The sequence below is a fragment of the Haematobia irritans genome, chromosome 1 (genome assembly GCF_050003625.1).
Source record: "Haematobia irritans isolate KBUSLIRL chromosome 1, ASM5000362v1, whole genome shotgun sequence".
Lineage (NCBI taxonomy): Eukaryota > Metazoa > Arthropoda > Insecta > Diptera > Muscidae > Haematobia > Haematobia irritans.
This window is the reverse complement of record NC_134397.1, coordinates 16,609,305-16,629,032: the sequence shown is the minus strand read 5'-3', so window position 1 is coordinate 16,629,032 and position 19,728 is coordinate 16,609,305. Positions and strand designations below refer to the sequence as shown.

The 19,728-nt window shown below is 36.5% G+C and overlaps 2 protein-coding genes across 2 annotated transcripts in view; one reads left to right on the top strand and one right to left on the bottom strand.

Moving 5' to 3' along the window:
• Positions 1 to 1,161: 1,161 nt before the first annotated feature.
• Positions 1,162 to 19,728, bottom strand: part of dmrt93B (doublesex-Mab related 93B) — a 28,102-nt gene continuing 9,535 nt past the window's right edge. Inside the window, exons 2-3 of the mRNA XM_075291745.1 lie at positions 1,439 to 2,005; positions 1,162 to 1,374 (exon numbers count right to left, since the gene is read on the bottom strand). Of these exons, the coding sequence (XP_075147860.1) occupies positions 1,162 to 1,374; positions 1,439 to 2,005 (780 nt within the window). The remainder of the gene's footprint in view (positions 1,375 to 1,438; positions 2,006 to 19,728) is intronic.
• On the top strand, positions 9,023 to 18,382 carry LOC142220360 (uncharacterized). The gene is made up of 3 exons (XM_075289451.1): positions 9,023 to 9,225; positions 9,403 to 9,512; positions 16,635 to 18,382. The coding sequence occupies exons 1-3, from the start codon at positions 9,150 to 9,152 to the stop codon at positions 17,760 to 17,762; spliced, it is 1,314 nt and encodes a 437-aa protein (XP_075145566.1). The 5' UTR covers positions 9,023 to 9,149; the 3' UTR covers positions 17,763 to 18,382.

The following is a 19,728-nucleotide window of genomic DNA, read 5'->3' as shown; positions in this document are numbered from 1 at the left end:
ATTGGATAAAAAATACGATTTCTATAAGCCCAAGACCCCAAATCGGGAGGTCGGTTTATATGGGGACTATATCAAAACCTGGACCGATATAACCCATCTTCGAACTTGACCTGCCTGCAGACAAAAGACGAGGTTGTGCAAAGTTTCAGCACGATTGCTTCATTATTGAAGACTGTAGCGTAATTAAAACAGAGAGACAGACGGACAGACGGACATCGTTATATCGTCTTAGAATTTCTCCCTGATCAAGAATATATATACTTTATATAGTCGGAAATCGATATTTCGATGTGTTACAAACGGAATGACAAACTTATTATACCATACCATTCTATGGTGATGGGTATAAAAAACATTTATTTTAGAGAAATGCGTCTTCCGTGTTAAGCAAAATTTGCATTCTTATTCTAAGGACATGGAATCTTTGACTTCACGACAATATTTGTTTCAGTGTAGAAAACTAAAAAATTAAATATAAATAAGATCGTTTAATTGCATTTATTTGACGTTCATTACAAACATCTTTGTAGTAATACGGGATGAAATTGATCGAAAGTACTGTTGTTACTTTTACAACACATACTAGATATATATTTTGATATTTGCCGTTTTTGAAAACAATTACTAAAAAACACTTTGTGTTTTCCCCAATGTACGTACGTACAAAAATACATATCGTACATTTTAAACGTTTACTCACACTACGCTAAGTACTAGCTAAATTTAAAATTACCCACACAGTGTAATTTCAAAGTTACACATTTCATTCAAGTAATATTTTATTCGGAGCGGAGCGGTTTTTCATTTGGAAACCGCTCCGCTCCGATTTTAGAAATGCCGCTCCCGCTCCGGCAAAAAAAGGGCTTGCTCCGCTCCGCTCCGCTCCGCTCCGGATCCCTGCCTAAAACATATGTCAAGAGCATAATGTTATTTTTGGTCAGAGAACATGGAGAATTTTGGAAAAATGTTTTATACCTTATTGGATTTAGTTGCCTTTGAATTTCTGTATTTTTCACACACTTTTCACATGGAAACAATTTCTAAGGTTTAAGCAAGAAAATTAAACAAGAAAGAGTATCTTGCAGAGTTTTTTTTTTTTTAAATTCATATTATTAATTTTTATTTAATATCAATAATAGATAAATATAACATATACAAAATTTAAGAACAATTAAATTGATAACCCATTTCCATGCATGAACAATTTGGTAAAGTACAACGAGTTGAAGAGGGTGGTAATGGGGGAGCAAGAGCTGGAGCCAAGTGTCCTTGAAATGTAATAGGAAATGTTAAAGGAACAAACCATTTGGGATATGATGTTGTTGGGAGGCTAGCACATAAGCCATTGGATAAATTCAATGCCGATTTGGAATGCTGAAATATATGTAAATGTATGTAGAACACAACTAATTCACAAAATCTAGATATCTAAACTTACCATATTCCCTGAAGAATATACTGGTTTAAAAGCGCTTTTCATCGATCCCTGATCCGATGTTGATGTGCTTCCAATATCCATTTCTCTTAAATCCCTCTTCTGATTCAAATTCATTGAAATATTTTCTATGGCTTTAATCAAATCCGAATCACAACGTTTCAAAATCAATTCCAAAACTGTTCTCTTTCTTTGGGGAAATATTTGCATTAACATATCCAGGGCATTCTCAGATACTTTATATTCAGCTGTTGATGTTTTCAAAGTTTCTCCCGTTGGTTTAACTCCACTGGCAGTTTCTGTTTCGTTAGAGGCTAAGGATTTTTCTGGGTTTTGAACTTTTACCACATCGGACTGTGTTGTGTCGTTGTCCAACGCATCCTCTTGGGATTTACATGGTAAACTCAAATCTTCAACAGAACATTCCATAGATGTTTCCTTTTCCGCAAGATTTTCGCCTATACCAAAAATATTACCCGGAGGCAATGTGTCCATATGTTGGCCAGTTTTAGTTGCTACCAAACGTAAAGCAATGGCATCTTCCACTGCCTGTTGACGCTTTAGGGCAACCTGCAGATTTTTAGATAGAGAATAAAAGAGCAAATAATAACAGAGTTAAACAGTGGGCACAATCGGGGTTGGTAAACAAAAACAAAGGAATGATACATATTTCCCGCAAACTATTTTGGACAATAAGGTTGGCAATAAAAAAATTGCATTGTATATCAACCACTCGGTATTATTTGTCAAAATTTTATTACTATAGAAAATTTTGTCAAAATTTTATTTCTATAGAAAATTTTGTCAAAATTTTATTTCTATAGAAACTTTTATCAAAATTTTATTTCTGTAGAAAATTTTGTGAAAAATTTTATTTCTATAGAAAATTTTGTCAAAATTTTATTTCTATAGAAATTTTTTTTCCAAAATTTTGTTTCTATAGAATTTTTTTCCAAAATTTTATTTCTACAGAAAATTTTGATAAAATTGCATGTCAATAGAAAATTTTGTCAAAATTTTATTTCTATAGAACATTTTGCCAAAATTTTATTTCTATCGAAAATTTTCTTAATATTTTATTTTTATTGAAAGTTTTGTCAAAACTTTATTTCTATTGAAAATTTAGTGAATTGTTTTTATAGAAAATTTTGTTAACATTTTATTTCTATAGAAAATTTTGTCATAATTTTATTTCTAAAGAAAATGTTGTCAACATTTTATTTCTATAGAAAAATTTGTCAAAATTTTATTTTTATAGAAAATTTTATTTCTATAAAAAATTTTATTTCTATAGAAAATTTTGCCAAAATTGTATTTCTATGGAAAATTTTGTCAAAGTTTTATTTCCATAGAAAATTTTGTCAACATTTTATTTCTTTAACAGATTTTGTCAAAATTTTATTTCTATAGAAAATTTTGTTAAAATTTTATTTCTATAGAAAATTTTGTCAACATTTTATTTCTTTAACAGATTTTGTCAAAATTTTATTTCTTTGACCGATTTTGTCAAAATTTTATTTCTATAGAAGATTTCGTTAAAATTTTTTTAAAATTTTATTTCTATAGAAAATTTTGTCAAAATTTTATTTTTATAGAAAATTTTGTTAAACTTCCATTTCTATAGAAAATTTTGCCAAAATGTTATTTCTATAGAAAATTTTGTTCAAATTTTATTTCTATTGAAAATTTTCTTAAAATTTTATTTTTATTGAAAATTTTGTCAAAATTTTATTTCTATGGAAAATTTTGTGAACATTTTTTTTTTATATAAAATTTTGTTAAAATTTTATTTCTTTAGAACATTTTGTCAAAATTTTTTTTCTATAGAAATTTTTTTCAAAACTTCTATAGAAAATTTTGTTCAAATTTTATTTCTATAGAAAATTTTCTTAAAATTTTATTTTTATTGAAAATTTTGACAAAATTTTATTTCTATGGAAAATTTTGTGAACATTTTTTTTTATAAAATTTTGTTAAAATTTTATTTCTATAGAACATTTTGTCAAATTTTTTTTTTATAGAAAATTTTTTCAAAACTTTATTTCTATAGAAAATTTTGTCAAAATTTTATTTCTATAGAAAAATTTATCAAAATTTTATTTCTTTAGAAAATTTTGCCAAAATTGTATTTCTATAGAAAATCTTGTCAAAGTTTTATTTCCATAGATAATTTTGTCAAAATTTTATTTCTAGAGAAAATTTTGTTAAAATTTTATTTCTATAGAAAATTTTCTCAAAATTTTATTTCTTTAACTGATTTTGTCAAAATTTTATTCTTTGACCGATTTTGTCAAAATTTTATTTCTATAGAAAATTTCGTTAAAATTTTTTTTTAATTTTATTTCTATAGAAAATTTTGTTAAAATTTTATTTCTATAGAAAATTTTTTTCAAATTTTATTTCTATAGAAAATTTTGTCAAAATTTTATTTCTATGGAAAATTTTGTGAACATTTTTTTTTATAGAAAATTTTGTTACAATTTTATTTCTATAGAACATTTTGTCAAAATTTTTTTTTTTAGAAAAATTTTTCAAACCTTTATTTCTATAGAAAATTTTGTCAAAATTTTATTTCTATAGAAAAATTTGTCAAAATTTTATTTCTATAGAAAATTTTGCCAAAACTTTATTTCTATTGAAAATTTGTGAAGCATCTCTTAGTTGGAGAGGTATAATTTGGAAAATCTACCAAAACATAAAGCTTTCTACCAATCTACCAGACAGTAAAAAATCTAAAATTTTTGGTAGAATTCTACCAACTGTGGCAACCGTGTTTGCAAATTATCTTTCCGTACAAAAGCAAGATTTCAAATGTCAAAAAGGCGATTTCGCTTATGTTGTCTCTACACTCAAAAAAAAAGTTTACTTGGATCCAAAGATTTTGACCTTCCCTTAAGGATTTTGATATTGATTCCGAGCCAAAGATGCGGATTCTTTAACCCTTTCACTGCCGATGTCCACTTAGAAGGTCATTCGAAAAAGACACCAAATTCTATTTTCCCACTTAGTTTCGGTTTATTTCTCGATTCTATTTTAAAGTATAGGCTTTAATCAAAATAACCTATAAATATTGCCCATATTGGTGAGGTCTAAAATACATTTTTATAAACTTCTTTAACAATAAAAGAAAAATATGAAAATTTGAGACAATTTTTGTAGTGTATGTTTCTAGTAAATTGACATTTATACAAAAACTATAGCTGATACTTTTACGGGTTCTTTTTTGTATTTTTCCTCACACTTTGAAAGATATTATAGACCAAATAGTGCTTATTTTCGTAAAGCCATTTGGTCACAATTCAAGAATCAAGTTTTCAGAACAAGCTCATACAGCTCTTGAAGTAATTGAGGTAGGTTTTCAAAATGACAATTTTTGTTCTACATGCTGTTACTACAAATAAAAACAGAAGAAAAATAAAAGTTTTTATCATTAGGGTTAATTCGGTAGTGAAAGGGTTAAAATAAAGAAATTTTTTAGCGACCTATCTGGCTTTAAATCTAGGACCAATAAAATTAAAATTAGGATACAGATCTCATTTATCAAATTTTCATTTTTTTTCGCGGTTTATTAATAAAGATACTTACGTACAAACAAATGTCAGTTTAAAAATCGAAATTATAACTTATACTTCAAAGTAAAAAATGTTTTCTTAATTCCAAGAAAACTTTAAAGCAAAGGCGCTAAATCCTCAAAATAAGTCTTAGCCTATATTTGAAGCGGTTTTATCTTAAATCTAAAGTTTCAATATTTCAGTTAATTTCTTTAAATAAAAAATGTGTTTCTTTACTTTAAGGAAAATTAGCCTTAGTTCAAAGATATGGGACTTTAACGGAGGGACGCAAATTTACAAAATTTGTGTCCTAAATTTAATGAAAAAAATTTTTGATTTTTATATACTTTATTTTAATTAAAATTTCATTTTTTTAAAGAAATTTTTCTTTAATATTTTGTAAATTTCGCATCCTAAAATTTATGTTACGTAATCTTTAATATCACGTAAATATTTTTTTCAGTGTAGCGTTAAAGATAAAGTTTCTCTCTTTGTGGGATAGTGTATTTTAATGCGAAGTTTTTAAGCTTTTTTGCCTGGACAGAGCTGCCTTGGAAAAATTGCAATTTCTTCCCCTAGCCCTCTGCCCCTTCAGATTTGATCTCTGCTCTCTCTCTCTCTCTCTCTTAGTGAAAAAAGAGCAGGTTTAAATCCAAAAATACAAAATTATATTTGCGCCCTGTAAGTTAAGCTCTAAATTCAAAATATTCTATTAAAATTTCATAGTATCAAATTAAATATCCTTTATGTCCTAACTCATCGTATCAATTCCATAGGTCTCCACTGTTGCTTATTTAAACAATTGTGGCGGCAATTGATATTAATATGCCATACACGATAGATAAGTTTATCTTTAGCCGGGTGTTAAGCTATAAATGCATTAACATCAATATAATAGCACTCCCCTAGTAATCCATTCATATGCCCCCACCAACCAAAAACAATGTTTAAATACATATCATTATCCTTTGGGGATAAGGACAAAAATCAAATAATATACATTGAGGTTTGTTATTTTTGTAACATGACCTTTGGTGTTGATGTATACCGTCTTCTATTTCTTGTCTTGTCCTCCTGATGGATTTGCTGGACGTTAATGCTTCACCATATTTTCGAACACTTGTTTAAACAACCAAAAAAAAAAAAAAAAAGAAAAATCTCTATTTACTTTACGAGTATTTTTCATGGAAACTTTTCTCCAGATTTTTGTTTTTATGGGAAACTTGTTGGTTATACTAGATTATTGGGGTTGAAGAAGACACTATGCCTTAAGGCTTATTTTTGGTGGAGAGGAATAATCTTAAATGGTGGGGTGGTAAGTGATGAGTATATCTTCTTAATTTGTGGTATTCCATGGACATGATTTGTCTATCGTTTACATTTGTTTTGATTTAATATCATCAATTTGTATTAGTCTTTTGTCTTAGAAGGAAGTTAAGTTGTCTTTCATTATCACTCTATCAACTCTCCTCTCCCTATTTTCTTTTTTTTTTAATTGTAATATCTTGGGAATATTATTGCTTATCTTATGAATGGTCTGATGGTCTTCGGAGTTATTCGTGAAGAAGTTTTAGTGTTACCCCTAAGGCTTGTTTATCTTAACAATGGGATTCATTGAATTTAGTTAAATCTATGTAGTTTTTGGAATATGTCAATGTTTTCTAAGGTTTGTTCTCATATCCAAAGTATTTACAGACTAGAAATCGTACATATAATCCGTCCATGACTTCAGGCTCATTTTAACATTCAATCGATTGATTGGTCGTCTTAAGACGTAAGAGTAAGTTATTTATGAGGATTAAGAGTAAATCCTCATAAATAACTTTTTAACAAAATTTTCTATAGAAATAAAATCTATATATATAAAATTCAATCTATGTTTGTTTATTTGTTTGTTTGTTTGTAAATATGTTCCGAGTTGGCTCCGAAACGGCTGAACCGATTTACTTGAAACTTTCAGAGATCGTGGGGGGCGTTCATGTGGTGAAAATAGGGTACCTCATTTTTTGACACCTGGTCGCGGAGGGGGACCTCCCCTTTGTCGGACTTTTTGAAAATTGGACCAAAGTTGACCGATTTGCTTGAAATTTTCATTGAAGGTTGGGTTTGGTATCTAGACAAAGATCCGCTACTTTATATTTCGATATTTGGTGGCGGAGGGGGACCTCCCCTTTGTTCGACTTTTTTTTAAAGTACAGTGAAAAAACTAAAATTCTCTAAGTTATCTGAGATTTACAGAGAACATGCGGTGAGGTTATGGAATTAATATGGGGTACCTGATGGTTTCATATGTGGACGGCGAGGGGGACCTCCTCCTTGCCCTACTTTTTTAAACTTGGAACAAAATTATGCGATTTGCTTGAAATTTTCATTGAATGTTGGGGTTGGCATCTAGACAAAAATCCGCTACATTATTTTTCGATATATGGTCGGGGAGGGGCAAGGCCGTAGCCAGGATTTTAATTCGGGGGGGGTTCAACTTTAAAAAAAATATTCATATAATCTCATGTGTAGAAATTTTTATTTCTGCATAGGTATGTATACAATATTTTTATACCCACCACCATAGAATGGTGACGGGGGTATAATAAGTTTGTCATTCCGTTTGTAACACATCGAAATATCGATTTCCGACTATATAATGTATATATATTCTTGATCAGGGAGAAATTCTAAGACGATATAACGATGCCCGTCTGTCTGTTGTAATCACGCTACAGTCTTCAATAATGAAGCAATCGTGCTGAAATTTTGCACAAACTCGTCTTTTGTCTGCAGGCAGGTCAAGTTCGAAGATGGGCTATATCGGTCCAGGTTTTGATATAGTCCACATATAAACCGACCTTCCGATTTGTGGTCTCGGGCTTATAGAACCAATTTGCCTGAAATTTGAAACCTAGAGGTATTTTATGACCATAAAGAGGTGTGCCAAAAATGGTGATTATCGGTCCATGTTTTGGTATAGCCCCATATAGACCGATCTCCCGATTTTACTTCTTGGGCTTATAGAAACCGCAGTTTTTATTCAATTTACATGAAATTGGAAATCTAGAGGTATTGTAGGACGACAAATACGTGTGCCAAAAATTGTGAGTATCGATCCATATTTTGGTATAGCCCCCATATAGACCGATCTCCCGATTTTACTTCTTGGGATTATAGAAACCGCAGTTTTTATTCAATTTACCTGAAACTGGATATTTAAAGGTATTGTAGGACCACAAATACCTGTGCCAAAAACTGTGAGTATCGGTCCATGTTTTGGTATGGTCCCCATATAAAACGACTTCCCGATTTGGGGTCTTGGGCTTATAGAAACCGTAGTTTTTATCCAATTTGTCTGAAATTGGAAATCTAGAGGTATTTTAGGACCATAAAGAGGTGTGCCGAAAATGGTGAGTATCGGTCCATATTTTGGTATAGCCCCCATATAGACCGATTTCAAGATTTTACTTCTTGGGCTTCTAGAATCCGAAGTTTTTATCCTATTTGCCTGAAATTGGAAATCTAGAGGTATTTTCGGGTCATAAAGAGGTGTGCCGAAAACGGTGAGTATCGGTCCATATTTTAGTATAGCCCCCATAAGAACGATCTCCCGATTTAACTCCTTGGGTTTCTAGAAACCGTAGTTTTTATCTGATTTGCCTGAAATTGTAAATATTCTGGTATTTTAGGCTCACAAAAACGTGTATCGGATTAAGTTTTTATCGATCCATTTGGTAATGCCTCCATGTAGACCGACTTCACTTCTTGAGGGTGTAGAAGGCGCACTGAACATGAAAATTGCTTGAAACTCAATGTAAAATTTCCAGATTTTACTTCTACAGATTTAAGATTTCAAATCAAGACGTTATTTTATAATTTTCGTGCACACTTACAAGAGATGTTAATAATTCCTCTAAAACTCAAACAAAAATGGTTCTTATAAATCCAGAATCTGATATAGTCCTCATAGGTGAAATCTAAATTTATCTTCGGGAATATCCTCAAGTCCTCAAGCCCTCCTGAAATTTCAAAGGAAACCCTAATTGTTTAAGTTCAAATGCCGTTTTCTTAGCTTTTGTTAAATCATATAATCATTTTCAAGTGTAATCCCGCCGTTAGAATTTGTCTATACTTTTTCTGCTTTTCGGTACGAAAATAAGGACATTTTCTAACGTCAAATGTCATCAACCCCCGCCTTTCGACATCCAAGCTTTTTTTGTCATTCTCTTTTGAGACTCTCTCGCTTCTACGAAGGTAAATATTGTTTGACGAACAATAATTTATTAAATAAAGCCCATACATTTTGGTTCAAATTCTAAACCAGTGCCTTTTTATTTCTTTTCTACTTTTATGCCACGCATTCATTGGTCCATTCGAGCCGAATAATTATTGGAAAGTATTAATTCGGTGTTTTTTATTTCTTCTTCGAAGGCAAAGGCTACGCCAATCAACAACAACAACAAACGATCGACGATCACCATCCTCTACGAGGCATTTTCAATTTATTGCACATAAATATAATTATATTATCAACAACCAAGGTATGTACTTTCAGTGATAATTAAAAAGTGAGCATATCCTTCGCTGTGAATATAAATAAAAACAGAAATAAACACTCGCCTACGGTCGCTTTACAACTCGTATTTTATATCGGTTGTACATTAAATCTCTACGAGAACAAAATTAAATTATCCGTCGGTCTTTAATACCCGGTTACATTCTCATTAAAGTGTTGAAAAGTGCGTTTAATTCCACTTTGTTTTCATCCAAATATTCAACGTCAAAGTTGCATTTAATTTTCGCTGTATTTTGTCATTTGTTTGCGTATACATTGTTGTGTTTTTCTTTTGGTTTTTTGATCTTCGATCTGCATAGAAAAAACAAAAACAATTGCATTGGTTGTAAGCATTGGTTTGCCAATAGGCATCAATAGTAAAGTGTTATACAGTTGCCGTTCAACTTGCTATACACACGTACGCACACAGGTGTTACATCCAACATACGTTCGAACTGCATACACGTTGGTTTATTAGCGTGGGTCGCTTACGGCGCGAAATTATAAAAATAATTTTTTGCAGGTTCAATTGAGAAAAGTATTTATTGTTGATTCCTACGGATATCGGTCGTTTACTATTATCGTTCGTGTTACGTGGTAGTGTACCCTACGGTCGGTCGATACAAACAATAAAATAACAGTATTTATTATATATTATATTATCGTAATACTGACATATTTGAGTTTCCACGAAACTTTTTTATTTATATATTATTGTTGTTGTTGGACCTTACTGTTTCGTAGTGTGCATCTTACAGTCCGTGCACCCTACAATCGGTCAAGTTGACATTTTACAATTTATAGTTCACGACTTTTCATTGTCTTGTAATTTTTCCATTTGGCAAGTGATATTCACGATACACTTGCACAAATTTTGTGTATCTACGTACACTGGGAGAAATTTTGGATAATATATACACTGAGAGAAACTCTCTCGTAATATATAAAGTTTTCAATTTTTTCGATAATTCGCCACGCAAAAATTATTCTTTGTATTCTACGATACACTGAAAATATTTTTTGTATTCACGATACACTTGCAAAAATCTTTTGGAACACAGGGTACACTGGGAAAATATTGTAATATTTTCCAAATAAAGATTTTGCATATATTTCGCCACGCGAAAAAGGGTTTCTTGTATTTACGATACACTGGAAGAAACTTTACGTGTTTTCATACACTTGGAGAAATTTTTCGCCAATTTTTACAAAAAGTTAAAATACTTATAATTTACCTTGCAGAGCTAATTTTAGCTGGTATTTCCAATACACTGTGAGGAAATTGGTGTATCGACGATACACTGTAAAAAATTGGTTGTACTCCGTACACTGTGAGAAATTTTCTGATCTCATTTTTTGTGTTGTTGTGGTAATCACGTTACCTTACTCACATTTTTAGTACTTTCGGTACACTGCGAAAAATATTGTGTGTTGACGATACAACTTTCGCATACACTGAGAGGAATAACTGCGTTTTCATTTGTTCGACGACAAATCGAAGTAGTTTTTTGGATCGATTTATACTCTTTCCGATAGTTTTGGACATCACGTGTCAATTTTTTCGCCCTTTAATTTTGACAGTACTTGGTCATAATGACTACTACACCACTGACTGCTTTCACAAGAGCAACTGACGCAGTAGTCCGATTTGAAACGAAGTTTCACAGTTTGCGAGACGATGATTTAACCGCCTATAGACTAGAATGTCATGGTTCCGAGGCTAAGTCTTTGTGGGAAAAAGTTAAGAGCTTATTCGACGAATGTCTTGACTTTGTGTCCACACAGAGCAACGCAACCGAGGCAGTCGCCGCTGCTGACAGCAAATATGACGTGGCTTATAATTGTTATCTGAATGTCATGGAGTCGATTCAACGTAAATTGGAGGAACTACGTGCACCATCTAAGCATTCTGCTAAATCGTCTCGGTTGGAGGACCAAACATTACTTTTGAATGTTTCTCATAGGTCCGATGACTCACACAGTTCTTCCGTTAGCTCTAGGGGAGACAATAGTTCCTCCCACAGTCTCAATCTGCCGCCTTGTGATATAGATGTTTTTGACGGCGATTTTCTCAATTGGCCGACATTTAGAGATTTCTTCACAGCGGTATACATTAACAATAGCCGACTTGGCGATATTGAAAAATTGTGTCATTTACTCAAGAAAACCAGTGGTGAAGCTCGCGATGTGGTTTCGAAATTTCCGCTCACGCATAGAAGCTTCGCTCTTGCGTGGAAGGCGCTAAAGGGTACTTATGATAATACCCGCCTCTTGGTGAACCACCAACTCAAATTATTATTTGATTTGCCAGTCTTGGAGTCTGAGACCAGTTCAGGACTGAAGAAACTACAACGTGGTATCTCGACATGCATTTCGACAATGTCCATCTACGATGTGGCCACTGACGATTGGGATCCCATCCTCGTCTTTTTATGCCTTCAGAGGTTGCCGAAATGTACTGTTACACTTTGGGAGCAGAGTATTAAGGACAAGTCTGCTTTGTCTTCTTGGTCAGATTTGGACTTCTTTCTCACGGAAAGAATCCAGACATTGACATGTCTTCGCGATATCCGCGGCATTGACGCCAGGCCTCCGGCCAACAAAAGAATTCGCTCGCATTTCACGAATGCGAAAACGACTCGTTCCCCATCAAGTACGCCTCCTTCCTCCCAATCCTCTCCTGACAGATTATGCGTTCTCTGTCGACGACATCATCACCTCAGAACGTGTTCTAGGTTTCATAATCTTTCAGTTCGTGAGAGGATGAATATTATTAGGAGCCATCAGTGCTGCATGAATTGTCTGTCCCGCAGACATATTGCAGCTAATTGCCCCAGCGCATATGATTGCGGTAAATGTGGTAGAAGACACCACACTCTTTTGCATAGGGAAACATCGACTGGTCCCGGGACTGCTCCTATCGTTCCCGCACCAGTTTCACGGAATCCCGTACCGGTGCCAGTGGATGCCAATGAACCTTCTACATCGACAGGCATTGTGTCAGGGACGTCCAGTAGACAGGTATTCCACACTTCGCGTACTGGAAATGTATTATTAGGAACTGCAATGGTGAATATCGTTCACCAGGGTATCACGTATCCTGCTAGGGCCTTAATAGATCCCGCTTCGGAATCATCCTTTATTACGGAAGGATTGCGGAACCGACTTGGACTGAGTACGTCTTCGACTTCGGCTACAATTTCTGGTGTGAATCAAAGTGTTTCGATCACGTCGAGAGAACTTTGTTCACTTTGCATTGGTACCCCACTAGATGAGTCGCTCCTACTGGAGACTACAGCGTATGTTCTTCCGAACATTTCCGGCAACCTGCCATCCTTTTCTCTAGATCGTGACATTGTGTCTAGTATGCCAAATCTACGTTTGGCTGACCCCAATTTATTTGTTTGTCGTCCTGTTGACCTGCTTTTGGGCGCGGATCTTTATCCGAAAATTGTGTTGGAGGGTACGCGAACGAATATTTTGGGATCATTACTAGCACAAAACACAGTCTTCGGCTGGGTTGTCACGGGTCCTATCCCTTCCTCGAATATTTCAGTCTTCACGACTGCAGTGGACCTCCACGAGGAAAACGGTCTTGACGAGACACTTCTCCGATTTTGGGAACTTGAGGAGATTCCCCGACGCCCTCTCTTATCTGCATCAGATAAGTTTTGCGAGGACAATTACAAGAGAACGACTAGACGGGATTCTGAGGGAAGATACATTGTTACACTTCCGCTCAAAACTGATTTCTGTGGACAAATCGATTTAGGAAATTCAAGGACGGGTTGCTTAAGACAATTTCTTCGAAATGAGGCATCCCTCTTGCGAAAACCACAAATTAAGACGGTATATGACGACGTCATACGAGAATATTTACATTTGGGTCATATGAGGCCAGTTTCGGCTACGCCAACAGACGCCCCAGTTTGTTATCTACCTCATCACCCCGTGATTAACCCCGACAAAAGGACGACTAAGCTTCGAGTGGTTTTCAACGCCTCGAATAAGACGTCTACCGGCAATAGCCTGAATGACATTTTACATGTCGGTCCGACTCTACAAACTGACTTGGTCCTCCTCATTTTGAGATGGAGGTTGTACAAATTCGTGTACAATTGCGACATCACACAGATGTATCGCCAAATCCGAGTTGACCCGTCTCAGACCTGTCTGCAGAGAATACTATTTCGGGATTCTCCGCAAAACATTATCCAGGACTATGAGTTACAAACTGTAACATTTGGAGTAAATTGTGCTCCATTTCTAGCCATACGGACACTGTTGCAATTGGCGGACGACACGGAGAATGACTTTCCTCTTGCTGCGCACATCCTACGGAGGTGCATGTACGTTGACGACGTATTGACGGGCTACCATGATTTGCATACTGCGATTAGGTCTAGGGATCAGCTAATTGCCGCTCTATCTTCTGCCAAGTTTGAGCTGCGAAAGTGGACTGCGAATGATCGTACCATTCTCGAGGGCCTCCCTACGGGCCATTTGATTGATGCTGAGCTTCTCACGTTTGTAGAAGCTAGCAGTTCTAAGCCTCTTGGTATAAGATGGAACGCCCAGCTGGACGTATTCTACTTTGACATGAGTCCGCTCCCGGACAAGTCTCGGTTTACGAAACGCGATACTTTATCTGCCATTGCGAAACTGTTTGATCCACTAGGTTGGTTAGGCCCTATCATAGTTACTGCCAAGGTGATAATGCAGCAGATCTGGTCTGACAAGATTGGTTGGGATGATGCGCTTCTGTCTACGACAGAACGGGAATGGCGAAGGTTTGTCGAATGTTACCGCGACGTTAATTCGATTCAAATACCGCGTTGGGTTAACTATTCGCCTGATTGTGGCGCAGAATTGCATGTTTTTTCTGATGCCTCAGAGAAGGCATACGCGGGGGTGGTATACATTCGTATTTTGACTCCGAATGGTGATATATGCACTCATCTGCTTTCTTGTAAGACCAGAGTCGCACCGCTTAAGTCTGTGTCTCTGCCCCGATTAGAGTTGTGTGGAGCAGTTTTGGCCTCCGAATTGCTAAAGAGTATCCTCGACGAGATTGATATACAACTTCAGGGAATATTTTGTTGGACGGATTCGACGATCGTCCTTTCCTGGCTCGGCAAACCTCCATCTACGTGGACTACGTTTGTTGCCAATCGTGTCAGCAAGATTCAGGATATTACAGGTGGTGAGAATTGGCGTCATGTACGCTCTGAGGAAAATCCCGCTGACTTGGGTAGCCGGGGGGTTACCCCCTCGGAATTGGCTGGATCCCGACTTTGGTGGCATGGGCCACACTGGCTACGCCAGGATCGGTCTCAGTGGGATATTCGGGACTCCGTCCCCCTTGATACAGATGTTGAGTTGCGCGCTGTCAAGGTTCATACCACATTTTTTTCGAATTATGAGGATGTGTTAGAGAGATTTTCGTCCTTGGACAGGGCTTTACGAGTTCTGTCTTATGTCTTTCGATTTTTACATAGGACCCATCCTGCCCATAGGGGTCACCACGTTTATCGCAGCACGGCTTTGACGAGCTTGGAGCTTAAAAACGTGAGACGACGTCTGGCTATACTGGCTCAAAAGGCTTATTATGCGGAGGAATACGCTTCCTTGTTACGCAAGGAACCTATTGGTCCGAAAAGTTCTTTGTTGCCACTTAATCCATTCTTGGATGAATCAGGCGTGCTTAGGCTCAACGGGCGCTTGGCACGTTCCCCTACACTGGCATATTCAGAGCGTCATCCGATTATTGTACCCTACAATAGTCGGTTTGCTGCTCTTTTGGCCAGGTACGTCCATTTGATATCCATACATGGGGGGAATCAATTGATGCTACGCATTTTGAGGATTGAGTACTGGGTTCCCCGCCTGACTTCTTTGATACGAAAGACCATAAATGGTTGTAAGCGCTGTTTTTTGGACAGGAAGCGGTCTTGCTCCCAGATTATGGCCGCGCTTCCACCAGAGCGTACTACACTTTCTAGACCTTTTGCCACTACTGGTGTGGACTTCGCGGGCCCATTTGAGGTCAAATCCTTTACAGGTCGCGCTTGTAAGGTAACCAAAGGTTATGTTTGCGTATTTGTCTGCTTTTCTACGAAAGCTATTCATTTAGAGGCTACATCTGATTTGTCGACGACATCCTTTTTGGCGGCTTTTTATCGATTTGTCTCCCGCCGTGGTTGTCCCGGAACAATATTTTCCGACAACGGCACCAACTTCGTTGGAGCATCTAGGGAAATTGAGCGGGATTTCAAGGTTGTGCTGCGCGAGAGCCGCGATAAGTTGTGCTCCGCACATTTGTATCAACAGTTGTCTTGGCAATTCATTCCGGCGGGAGCTCCACATATGGGCGGTCTCTGGGAGGCCGCAGTAAAGAGCTTTAAGCTTCATTTTCGAAAGCACGCCAATGGCTTCAAATACACGTTTGAAGAACTTTCTACCATTCTGGCTAGAATTGAGGCCTGCCTTAATTCTCGTCCACTTTGTCCGGTGAATGATAGTCCGCATGATATAGTGGCTCTCACGCCAGGTCATTTCTTGGTTGGATCGTCGATCCTCGCTCCTCCGGAGCCCGTTATTGATGAGTCGCCTTTGCATATTGTTAACAGATACAGAAAGATGAAAGCTCTAACTCAACAGTTCTGTTTACGGTGGAAAGACGAGTATCTGAAGAGCTTGCATAAACGCTACAAATGGCAATTTCCTCAACGGGATATGCAGAAGGACGATTTAGTTGTCATTCGACATGAGCAATTACCCCCCACTTCGTGGAAGTTAGGTCGTATTGTTGATATTCATCCGGGTACTGACGGTCGAGTCCGCGTCGCGGATGTTAAAACCGAAAATGGCGTTATACGGCGTCCCGTAGTTAAACTTGTGCCTCTTACGGAGGTAAAATAAGTTCATTTTGCGTTGTACTCGCGTCCTCACTGGATTTTGCTAGCGTGAAAATCTTAGGTTTGATGGCCGCGTTTCGAATCGCTATAGGACGGAAAGTTGTAAGGCGACCTACGGTTTCTTGTCATTCTGACCATTTTGTTAATTTGATTTTCCGTTCCGTCATCGAAATCTTTCTATATTTTCATAGATGGAAAACATAGCAAAGATGGCCTCTACCCTTCCTGATTTTGAGGACGACGTCCCCATGTCTGATGAGGAACGGGAAATCGATCCAACCATCGCACCTCTGGCCGATGTATCCACCATCAGCACGACTGCTGATCCTGCCACTCTGGCCGACCTTTCCACCAATAAAAATCCGTTGACGACGGCTCCTGGAGTTCCTCCAGGAGAATTATCTGTGGCTTCGCCACCCCTTTCGGCACCAGTTCGAAAGAACCAGGGTTCGAATATTCAACGTGGCAGAAGAGAATGTGTCATATGCAAGGCAAAGCATCACTTACGTGATTGCAAAGAGTTCAGGGCGATGCGCATTGAACGAAGGCTGCGTACCGTAGCGCTTCATAAATGTTGTGGTAATTGCCTTGACGCCACACACTTTGTTCGTGACTGTCCCAGTCTACACAGGTGTAAGCACTGTAACGGTGACCATCACACCATGCTGCATAATCATGCAAAGAATAGCGCTGATCGGTCCCGCCCTGCTACAAAGTCTGCTCCCAGACAAAAATCCGGAGTTCCTCCAAAACCTGGTAGATCCTCTATTCGTCCGCATATTACGTCTGACCCTTCTGTCCGATCTTATCAGCCGTCAACTTCATCAGCTCCCCGACCCGTAATGGCGATTCAGCCCGTTGCTACGCTCGGGCCGACAATGGTCATTCAGCTAGAGTTGAATGATCGGCGAGTTCCTGTCCGGGCGCTTTTGGACCCTTGCGCAGGTCTTAGTCTAATTTGTCGGTCATTGGCCGAGGAACTTCGGCTAAGTCCTGTAGCAGTGGGTCCAGAAGTGTTCTGTCAGGTCTCAGTCGCATCATCACATGACCCATCGCAACGATTAGGGGTATCGGCAAGAATTGTGGATTTGACCCACATAACTTCTCCTTCGGAGTCCGTGAATCCTGCCCTAAAGGATCACTTTGCCGGGCTACAGTTAGCTGACCCGCATTTTTATCAAGCTTCACATGTAGCGATTGTCCTTGGTCCAGAGGTCTACCACAAAATAATGAGGCCACAAACATATTCTAGCCCGGGTTTCCCATGGGCCCAACTCACAATGTTTGGGTGGGTTATTTCGGGTCCATGCAACATATAATTGGGTGTAAGACAATCTTCCATTGTCTTCCGACTTAACGAGTCCTCGACACCCGGCTCTTCCGAGTCAAATTTATTTGAAATTTAAAAATCGATCGGGCTTAACGAGTCCATTTACGATCGCGTGCTTGACGAGCACATTTGTAAATATGAATTTGTTTTTGAAAAAATGAAACATGAATTGGAAACCATAACAAGAAAAAACAGAATTGAACTAAAATAAAATGCTCCTTTTTTTATTAACTGAAATGTACATTCTGTATACTTTCATTATTTAAATTGAACATATAATTAATATTACTTTAAATTTTGCAACATGGCAGGATGTTGCAAGGCGGGCGGCAATGTTTAAGTTCAAATGCCGTTTTCTTAGCTTTTGTTAAATCATATAATCATTTTCAAGTGTAATCCCGCCGTTAGAATTTGTCTATACTTTTTCTGCTTTTCGGTACGAAAATAAGGACATTTTCTAACGTCAAATGTCATCAACCCCCGCCTTTCGACATCCAAGCTTTTTTTGTCATTCTCTTTTGAGACTCTCTCGCTTCTACGAAGGTAAATATTGTTTGACGAACAATAATTTATTAAATAAAGCCCATACATTTTGGTTCAAATTCTAAACCAGTGCCTTTTTATTTCTTTTCTACTTTTATGCCACGCATTCACTAATATTTGGTTCATGGTGGTGGGTATTTAAGATTCGGCCCGGCCGAACTTAGTGCTGTATATACATACTTGTTATAATATTAAATTGAGCCGACGGGCTTTTTGGGCAGCAAATAAATCAATGACTTCTTCAGTCGGCACATTTATTCGGCGATGAACCGACATTAATGCCAATCCTTTGAGTCTACTCTCGCTAGTCGAATTTCTAAGATACGTCTTTAATCTCTTCATTGTTGAAAATGAACGTTCGGATGAGCACGTAGTAACTGCAGGGATGGAAAATGCAGTACTTTTTTCAAACCTTTTTCACCCCGGTCAGTACCGTAGTACCCCCGCGAATGATTTAGTACCTTTTGTGTAAACATTTTTGAGTCGATATCAGATTTATGGTACAATAGCTTTGACAAAATATTTTAATATTTTGAGAAAGTCTTTATCAACCTTATTTGCTAATAGTCTTTTACAAATATGGCAAAACAGACATGTTCATGTGGGAAGAAAATCTCGATTTTGTAAAAGACATAGTCAAAAACAGGATTTTATTGAACCTCAAAAAAGTTTTAGTCGAAAAAAGAATGCGATTCTATATTATCGATTTTTTATTTCGGTAGAAATAGTTGTCAACATTTTATTTCTATATAGAATTTTTGCAAAATTTTATTTTTATACAAAATTTTGTCAAAATTTTATTTCAATTGAAAATTTTGTAAAAATTTTATTTTCTTTAAAATTCAGTCTTTTGACAATAATCTTCCAGTGAAATTTTTGTTGAAATTTAGTAAAAAGTACCTTTCCGCTCAAAAAATACCTCTTTTGTACTTTCTTAAAAATTGTATTTTCCATCCCTGAGTAACTGGCAAAGTGACCAAAATTTTTAAAAGAATATGCACGTTTAGAAAAATCTCTTTATTGCTTCCATCGCTGAATTAGGCAGGTTCTTTTCGCAGGTTTTGCGCCATTTCATTTACACATGTGGGTTTGGCTGTTTCGTTGTTGTTGCTATGGCCAAACAAAGCGAGTCATGTTCACAAAAAGAACAACAAACACACATAAAAAGCAGAAATACATTTTCCACAAATGAAATTTGTCCGTCGTTTGACGGGCTTTTCAACTAGTATTCTATGATTTGTGCAAGTTTTATAGGTAAGCGTTTTTCAAAATAAAACCTCCAACTTTTCTTCAACATCTTCGATAAGATTTTTCTATGCAGCTAAAAATATATATTTATTTATATAAAAATATTCATTCATTTCGGGGGGGGTTTGATCCCCCTCATCCCCCCCCCCCTGAATACGGCCTTG

Coding starts and splice junctions, on each gene's coding strand:
- LOC142220360 (XM_075289451.1), top strand. CDS start 9,150: ATGTCATCAACCCCCGCCTTTCGACATCCAAGCTTTTTTTGTCATTCT. Junction 9,226..9,402: donor ACTCTCTCGCTTCTACGAAG/GTAAATATTGTT, acceptor TCTTCTTCGAAG/GCAAAGGCTACGCCAATCAA. Junction 9,513..16,634: donor TTATATTATCAACAACCAAG/GTATGTACTTTC, acceptor ATATTTTCATAG/ATGGAAAACATAGCAAAGAT.